This window comes from Phalangium opilio, unplaced genomic scaffold (genome assembly GCF_054372755.1).
Source record: "Phalangium opilio isolate 3A_F unplaced genomic scaffold, DU_Popi_V2 ptg000009l_1, whole genome shotgun sequence".
Taxonomy (NCBI): domain Eukaryota; kingdom Metazoa; phylum Arthropoda; class Arachnida; order Opiliones; family Phalangiidae; genus Phalangium; species Phalangium opilio.
In genome coordinates, this window is record NW_028324146.1 from 11,953,727 (window position 1) to 11,962,878 (window position 9,152).

General features: G+C 38.5%; 1 protein-coding gene across 1 annotated transcript; it reads right to left on the reverse strand.

The window, feature by feature from the left end:
• Positions 1-2,929: 2,929 nt before the first annotated feature.
• Positions 2,930-7,467, reverse strand: LOC149714384 (ATP-binding cassette sub-family C member 2-like). Its single transcript, XM_089844830.1, has 5 exons — positions 6,979-7,467; positions 5,690-5,889; positions 5,433-5,559; positions 3,111-3,862; positions 2,930-3,041 (listed from the first exon to the last, which is right to left on the reverse strand). The coding sequence occupies exons 1-5, from the start codon at positions 7,465-7,467 to the stop codon at positions 2,930-2,932; spliced, it is 1,680 nt and encodes a 559-aa protein (XP_089700956.1).
• Positions 7,468-9,152: the final 1,685 nt, after the last annotated feature.

Sequence of the window (9,152 nt, forward strand, 5' to 3'; positions counted from 1 at the left end):
TTTTTAAAAAAAACTTAATTTTTGCCAACCCTGCTGACTATCATAGTGACCAGCTGAGCATTCGCAGTAAAATGTAGTATTTTCCTGACTTGATACGACGCATTCGGCTTTAAGCTCTGAGCAGGCATTATCTCCCATAGTTTTACAAATATTTTCGCATGTTTGGGTATTATCCTCGAACAGTCCAGCATGACATTCGCAGTAATACTTTGAGTTATTAGTTTCATCAACACGGCATTCGGCTTTAAAATCCTGGCATTCACTGTCATTTTTCACTCGGTAAATATCACCGCAAATTTGGTGTTTCATCTTCGAATAGCCCGGCGGGCCATTCACAGTAATAGGTTGATGTATCAGTTTGATTAATACGGCATTCTGCTTTACGTTTTTGACACTCATTTTCTATTAAAAAAAATTAAAAATCCCCAGCGATTTTTAAAATGCATGAATTTTTTAACGTGACATTCGGCATTAAGATTCTGACATTCAAAAGCTGCTAAAATTTTATAACAAAGGCATGAATTTTTTTAAATAAAAATTTTAAATTTTAAAATTTTTTAAAATTTTAAAAATCCCCGGGGATTTAATCCGTAAGGGTTCGATTTAAAGTTTGTTTAAATATTTTGGTTTGTCACGACTGTTTAGGAAATCCGTTCGATATAATTAACCGCTAGTAAATTAAAGACACTCATGTTTTAGATAGTAAAAGTTTAATAATAGTTAAGATGATAAAGTTGGTACAAGTTACTCGTTGGAGTTCTGGTAAGGTTCAGATTTTTCGTTTGTAAAGGGAGGGGAGAAGCGAGAAGAGAGATTTTTGAACTGTTATAGCTAGGGGATTAGCCTCAGTATAGAGGTAGAAAGTTTCTTGGTGGCCTGACTCATGGGTTTGTCCATCCACGGCTTATTTGTTAAAGAAGTATATTTTCTTTAAAATATCTTCTCGCTCGTTCGAGTGGTCGTTCATAAAATCGAATTTACAAAGGGTGCATGCATAAAATAAATATACTACTTCAATTTATAACGGTGGCTCCCCATTTGTAACTTTTCAGATCTTGCATGAGTTCTTGCAGAAATATATATTTTCAAGTCTTCATTTACCCGGTCTTTTCACTTATTTCCAATCATGACTCGTTAAATTTGAGTAACTAAGGTAATTAACATTTTCTACCATAGTTTGTCCCGAATGATATCTTGCGGCATTAAGCAAAATGTAACTGCACCTCCAACGTTTCTAACTGAAAACGAAAAGGAATCACAAAATATACTTTACATCGATATGGCGGATTTATATATGCTATTCGTTTCACTCATAATTATGCACTGTTTCAGTTGTTTCATTATATTCATGGAACTTTTATATTTTTACACATAAAATAGAAAGCGGAACGGCAAATACGAAGGGTACTTTGGCTGACACATGAAAAAGAAATTCGAAGGGGACTAGGGTAACAGACACATTAAAGGGAATTAAGGGGCCAAATATGGAGGGGACTTGGGTGCCTGACACATTTAAAAGAAAGAGAGGGGAAATTACAAAGTGCTTTACACTTAATGATACCTTTAAAGAGAATAAGAGGGTCAAATACCAAAGGAATTAGGGTTCACCAGAGATATATTCAATTTTAGAAGCAGAAACGGAGAACAGAGTAATCTGGGCGCGACTCAAAGTCCCGGACCCCTTCCACGGAACGGAAGGGTATGAAAAAAGAGGCAGGGTCATAGCGACAGAGGTGAAAAGGAATTACGTATTTTTCGCTGTCCCCGTCAGAAACGTCATCAACACGTAGTTTAAGTGAGCCAATAAGGTAATTTTAACTTTTCGTTACGTGTTGGAGGGAAGGGCTCTATACTTGGCTACGAGTCGGACTGAAGTAAATACTAACCGTTCTTCATTCCTACTTCTTAAACTAAATCTATTCCTGGCTCCACTCAATGTGAGTGTCTTGACTTCTATGTAGCAAGCTATGCCAAGTTTTTTTTGGATTCGAGCCCTGAAATTTAGAATTCTACGTGATTATAAAATAACAATCGCACACTATTTTTACAAAAGTTACAATGCGTGTGCATACTCTTGATTCCAGTATATGTATTTATGTTTAGTAACTATTGCGTAATATAATCGCATTTCTGTATTTTTATTAATATTTCAAGTGGCGTTTTTAGTAATATTTGAATTAGAGTTTTTAGTAATATTTTGGTACTTTAACTAAGATCAGTATTTCTTCCTGTATAATTCGTATGAAGTGTGGCATTTTATTGATAATCGCATAAAAATTTTATTTTTAAAAATCTTGCCAATATTTGTTCATATTCACCAAATAGTATGGTAACCAGTATAATTCATAATTTTCACCTCTCGGAGTGACGTGTGAAGAAAAGAGAGAGCGAGGGAGAGGGAAATAACGCCATATCTTGGTAAATAAGTTTGTAAGTAGTCCTCTTCACTCGGAGAGGTAATTTCTTTGTTTTCCCAACTTGTTTATGTTAAAAAGTACTTAAGTAAGGTGTTTAATAAAAAGTCAATATTTGTGTTGATTAGGGTGTTACTTGATCACAGATCCCTTCGTACAAACATCTTAACAATAATAGTGTATATTTTTCAATTGACATTCTATTCCAAGTAAAATTTTGTGTAACTCAATTAAATGTTCTTGAAAAACTGGTTCTTTTAGTATATTAATCTTGTAAACAGATTAATAATAATGAGCAATAAATAGCACTATATCCAAAATACTACACTAAAAATACCATCACCGTAAAGGGGGCGCTGTAGCTTACCAAAAATGTATATATGCCTTTAAGATGGAGGATTCGGGGAGGAGAAGAACTATAAATTAACAGATAACTCTATTGTGTGTATGATAATAATAATATAAAATGATAAGGTTATTGATTAGACTGATAATATACTGAAAGCAAAGCTGATCTAGAGTATTTTGGCATCTTTGGCTAAATTGTAGAACATTGATTGCACATTTTTCAAGAGAACGCGTGGAGAGTCGAATTCTGTAACTTGATCTTGATCGAGAACCATCACCCTAGGAAAAGTTAAATGACAACAAATTCGTCAATAATTTTATGCTAATTTAATAGGTTGTTAAACTAACTTGTCGTAGTCCAAGATGGTGTTTATTCTGTGCGCGATAGTGATGATGGTGCAGTCGGCGAATTCTTTCTTGACGGTCTTTTGAATGAGATCGTCGGTATCCATGTCGACCGAGGCAGTCGCTTCGTCCAAGATCAAGATCTTGGTGTTCCTCAACAAGGCGCGAGCCAAGCAGACCAATTGACGCTGTCCGACGCTCAGGTTCTGTCCTCCTTCGGTCACGGGGTAATCCAGTCCCTGCTCGTGTGACGCCACGAAGGATTTCAGGTGCGAATGTTCCAGGGCGGCCCACAGTCGCTGGTCATCTTGTTGACCAAAGGGGTCCAGGTTGAGTCTGAGTGTTCCCGAGAAGAGAATGGGCTCTTGGGACCTCAAATAGGACAAGCCCAATTTCTCCACCACCACACCGTCTATGACGATCTGACCTCGTACCCCCTCGATGAGACGGAAGAGCGCCAGCGTCAGCGACGACTTTCCCGCGCCTGTCCGCCCAACCACGCCCACCTTCTCCCCGGCTTCAATCCTGACATTTATGTCCTTCAAAACCAAATTCATTCCTTCTCGGTATCTGGTGCTGTAGTTGTGGAATGTAATTTGTCCTCGTTGAGGCCAGTCAGCAGTCGGTTGACATTCTGGTTTCTCGCACTCGGCCTCAGACTCCAAACGGCAGTATTCGTCAACTCTTTCTATAGAGACTATATTTGATTCCAAAGCCGTAGCGGAAGTGACAAAGACTTTTAGATATGGCAGAAGCTGTTAATTCAAAATATTAAATTAGTATAGTGTATTAGTATTGCTAAACGTGACAAAAGCCTGCGCACTTTCCTTTCAAAATTCAGAAAAAATTCTTCTTAGTCAATTAGATTATTTAAAGAATATAATAACGTTCAAAGAGATAAGACGAAGATACTCTTTTTATTCTGTATAACTATTGGTACTTTTTGTATTATCCCACTATAGCCACGATACACTTTCACGCTAATAAAAACCTTCAGTATATAAAGGGTTAAATGAAAAACCAGCAGAGAATATGCTTTACTCGCTTCAAATTCACTAGCAGATTATATTGTTATTTCAGACTAATGACTTAAAAAAATTGGTATCGGTATTTCAGTTAAGCTTTGACATTGACATCGGTTAATTTACGATATCGGCTAACGATGCAAGTCTGTTTATAACATTAAATCGGTTCAAGTGTCACTAGACAGTATATAACTTCAAAATCTAGTCTTTCATAATAATAACATTCAAAATTAAATAGGCTCGAAGACTTTGCTTATTAAACAACACTTTTGTCAAAAACCTTAAATTTGTTCCTAGAAAAAGGTTTATATTTTGATATAAAACGGTTCCCAAATGTAACCAACGAATATTTCATTTCAAAACGGTGGCGACAAAATGGTTAAAACGGAGAAAAACTCCCATTCTACCGCTCTCTCAGAATATTGAAATAAAATTGTAAAAAGTAACCCCGAGTGTATTTCCGCGTTATACACTCAGATAGACTTTATTACAGAGTCGCTTACCCCTCGTCAAATTTTCCGTATGGAGTATTATTTTTGCTAACGCCATCTATGATGTCGTGTGCAAAAATGAAAAGGATTTGTCAATGCCACGTCATGAAACGACTATTAAACGTTTTCTTGTAAACGTAGTAGAATGATGGCCAAACTAGCTACTATTCTAAAAAAAGGATCGCAGCCATAGGTGTATATCTAGCCTAATCTAAAATTACATCGTCCCTAAACTTGATTACAGTGATACATTTGTTCGCTTCACTATATCAGAAGTAAGATGAGACTAAAGAGCTCTAGCATTGGTAGTAGATCCTGGCACTAGTGAACAAATCTGAGGATTTTACGGCGCTTCCATCGCGCCTACACTAGACAGAAAAAAAATTGGTCGAGTTCCAAAAAACATTTTTTACCCCCATCCCCTCAACCTAAAGCCGCGGAACACGGACGCGGGTGCTTGAATCTAGTTCGGCCATCTACCGCCGCGAGCGTCACAGGTTTTGGAGGGAAAATTCAGAAACCGCTACCAGAGGGACAACCGTTGGTGTGTTATCAAGAATATTCACTTTCGCCAAGTGAAGAATTTGGTTAACTCGATACTTCCAGTCTCATCTTACTTCTGGCTATATCATTCTCCTACTGCATACAATTCCATCTCGAGACACTCTTTGTTAATTCAGTAACTATATGACCATTTTGTTACACCACACTTTAGCGACGTTTAAAGAGTTAAACGGAAAACCAGCAGAAATTTTAGCTTGTGGAAAAGATTTTGATTTACTCGCTTCGTCTTAATTTGTAGCGCTTACCCGATCGGCATTAGACAAGATCAATCCTACAAAATCAGCTGACAGAGTCCCTTTGTTCAAAATTATGAAAATTGCGGTACAAAACATCAAGCAATTGCCCAAAATATTGTAGCGTAATGTCAGCCATCTGTAAAGAAATTGCATTTTATTGAATAGGAGGAATGAGTAGCGACTTGCAATGCCTTCTTTTCATCGTCTCCACGAAAAGCAAAGTCCGGCTTAAATGACGCAATTCCAAAATTCAGTGAACAAGATACCTTTGCGCCATGTTCATCATGTAGTTAGCGCCAGTGCATTCGTCGATCAGTTTCAGGAAATGTTTTTCAAAATTCTTTACGGCGTCACACGCCCTGATGACAGTGCTGCCAGCCGCTGATTCACCCACATGTGAAAACAAAAAGGAATTTCTCAAGCTTGTTATCCGCTTGAATTGACGATTGCTAGACATCAAGAAACGCTGCAAAAACATTGCACATTCTTCAGTTTAAAAGCGATATTACCATGAATCCATACAACTATGAATATACAGCTGCGTTACGCTGTCTAACCTCTCGATAAGGTTTGGGCGTGGCTTAGCGAAAGGAGACATCAGTCACGTGTCTGCTAGTGTTAGGAGCGGGAGAAGGGAGGGGGAGTCCGGGGTGTGTAAATTCGAAACGTCACTTCCTCGTTTCTTGTGATTGGCTATTAGAGCTACGCAAAACGCGTCAAAGCTAGGAGGGTAACACCCAACCCAAATCGACATGGCATAAGGGGCATATGATAGAGCTGTATATTCATAGTTACATAGATTCATGATATTACGAAGTACTCCCCCACAAGAGTGGGAGTGAGAACGCCTCGAGTAAGACTTGAGTGCCTTCTACAACATTTTGCAGTAAAATATGTTAGTGCCAAAACACTTTAAGCAGTTCAATATTTCAAAGATTTGTAGCTATTATAATTTCGTGGGTGAAGTGATGGTTGACGAATTCTCAGTTAGGACTGTCTTTGCCCAACACCTCTTTCCCTTCGCCATCAGGGCTTTTCTACGCTTAATAAAACTTTCTTAAAAACAAAATCTCATACAATATCGGTTAACTTTAGGAAATGTCGATAATAATATTGACAATTTTTTATGTTTTATAATTTTCAATAAACTCAGTTGAATTGCTTCAAGTTTTGACCTGCTGTCAACTAGTAGATTATTGAAGATCAAAAGTGGCTATCCATCACTAGATACGAATTCCGCGTTTAACCACGACAATTAAAAGTTGAGAGTGATACTGAATAATAACTTATGAATGGAGACTGAAATTGTCGTATCCACAAAAAACTCGACTGCCGCTTTATTAAAAAACCCGACTTATCTACTATTTAGTTTTTTAGTCTAAGTTACATTGTATAAATACCGGGTATTCCTTTTGTACACCACGCATTCACGGGTTAAAATTCTATTGTAAAGTTCTTAAAATGACTAGCTGTTATTCAGTAATAAAGTATATTTAGCTTAAATCTCACTCGCAATTATTTACACTCAACTACACAACAGAAATCAAATTCCTACCTGAAGTGAAAGGTATCCAACGGCAACAACAATGCAGGGAATTATGAATAATGGTAAATACATTGTAATTCCTAACGGGTAAATAAGTAAAAACATCAATCCAAAATGAGTAAGACTTAACATTCCGGATAATTGCTGGTCGAGGGCGTCGATATCTTGGGAGAAACGATTGAGTATCCTTCCAGCGGTTGTCGTGTCGAAGAAGGACATAGGAGAACGCGATACGCTGTAGAGCATTTTCCCATGTAGCCAGTTTGCCGCTCTTAGACAGCGAAAGGCGTTGCTAATTACGTTAAGAAACCCCGCAAATGCTTGGCTCAGCCCAAGAACAACTAAGACCGCTATACGAGTTGCCTTTAGGTTTGGGTTCGCTTTAAAATCTCCCTTGGAGTCCGCGCACCAAAGAGACAACCAGTACATTGTCGCGAAATTAAGTACAACAGTACTGGCAGCTGTTACTTCGGAAATTAATAACATTTTTCGCGCCATTTTTACTTTATAGCTCGACTTATAGCCGCACCTGCTACTGAACTAATGATAGATAGTAACGGTCCGGAAGTAAAGGGATGAAACCTCCGTTTTGAATTAATAGTTTCCTTTTCTTTGAAGGGAGTATGTTGGACGTAACCTTTCTTATAACGTGTCGATGTTTCTTCAACCGCTCCTTCTCCTCCACTGAAAGAGGGACATTGCCCCGTAGGATATTTATACAACACTCGACAATAGATTTAATCGCTTCTTTATTGGCAAATTTAATTGCGGCCTTTCTTTGACATGAGTTACAATTTGCAATATATTTAAAAAAATTTAAATTATCGTCGACTCGTTTTGACGGAGCCATTCCGCTAGTTTGGACGCCTTCACCAAGGTACAGTTGTTGCTGTCCCTATGAAAAGTGCCAGCCCTGGGGGTATCGCACTCGATACTTGATAATCTCGGGCAACCGTAGTCTTCGGCGTTGAAAACTTCGCACCCTAAGAACCTTGATAGGGTTTCGGCCTTCTCCGCTCCTTTCGTCACGTATGACGATGCTCTAGCTCGAATATAGTCGGCGGCCTCCTGCGTCGTCTCGTATGGGTAGTCTCCCTCCTCGAATGCTAGATCGAAAGTGTTCCTTGAGAGCCACCTGCATTGCCTTTTATACTTGACGGATAACTCTGAGAACTTGCATGGGGATTGTAAGATCCAGACTTCGTGGACGTCGGTCTCCTTCACGTACATCGTCAGCTCCTTGATTATCCATTGCCCCTTAATCCGGAAAAAATTCGCTTCAAGGATGGCCGTCATTTCGGTATGATCAGTGCTGCTTGTTGACCTGGAAGTATACCTGTTCTTAGACGGTGGATATCTAGGGTATTAGCCTTAAGGTCTACAAATAGACATCCGTAAGGTTCCAAAGTCGCCTGTCTAAAAGAGTCTACCACGTATTTACTATTTCCCAGCGAAATTTGTTTCGCAAGATGGATAATGGCCGACTGATCACGTGGTGTTTTAAATATAACCAAGTAATGGGCATTTAAGTTTAAGGTACGAATTTCCTTCCCGGGATAATAAAGATTCTGCATTAAAATTAAAACTGAGGTATTCCTATGGTGCGAACCCCTAATGAAAAGATTCGTCACGTCCTTATTATTCGCTATTTCACATAGTAGGTCGTCTAATATAACGAAGTTCCTCACACTAGCATCTAGGGTGTTAACATCTAATAAACCCTCGTGAAATTCTACACTCGGAGTATGGGATAGTATAGCACCGTATAGTTTCGACTGATACTCCGTGTAACACCAAATTATTCTTTCGGGGGTGGGCGAAATACATATATCCTTATGCTTAATTAATTCTCCTACGAAAACACTTTTCCCACAGCCGGTGACTCCAGCCACTAGTCCGGTAAAGGGGTGTTGCATACTTAAATCCATATCGATAAATGCGGGAGGAATTAACTACCGTAAACTTATATTTAAAGAAATTTATACTTACATTTTTCGGATCTGGATCGGTACTTCAAGGATGGATGTAGAATGCCTTATCTTTAAACCGTCCTCGTCTTTTATACTTTAATGTCACGTGACTTTCTGACCATGTAAACATGGCGCTCTTTTTAGACCAATCATGTTCTTATAGTGAACATGGCGTTTAAACCACGTGTATGACAAAGGCTATTTACCACGTTG

Bases quoted from the DNA above. Each gene is read 5' to 3' on its own strand.
- LOC149714384 (XM_089844830.1), bottom strand. From the start codon at position 7,467: ATGGCGCGAAAAATGTTATTAATTTCCGAAGTAACAGCTGCCAGTACT. The intron at 3,863-5,432 runs GTAAGCGCTACA...TTGAATTAACAG, and splicing joins TCTTGTCTAATGCCGATCGG to CTTCTGCCATATCTAAAAGT. The intron at 3,042-3,110 runs GTTAGTTTAACA...AACTTTTCCTAG, and splicing joins ACCATCTTGGACTACGACAA to GGTGATGGTTCTCGATCAAG.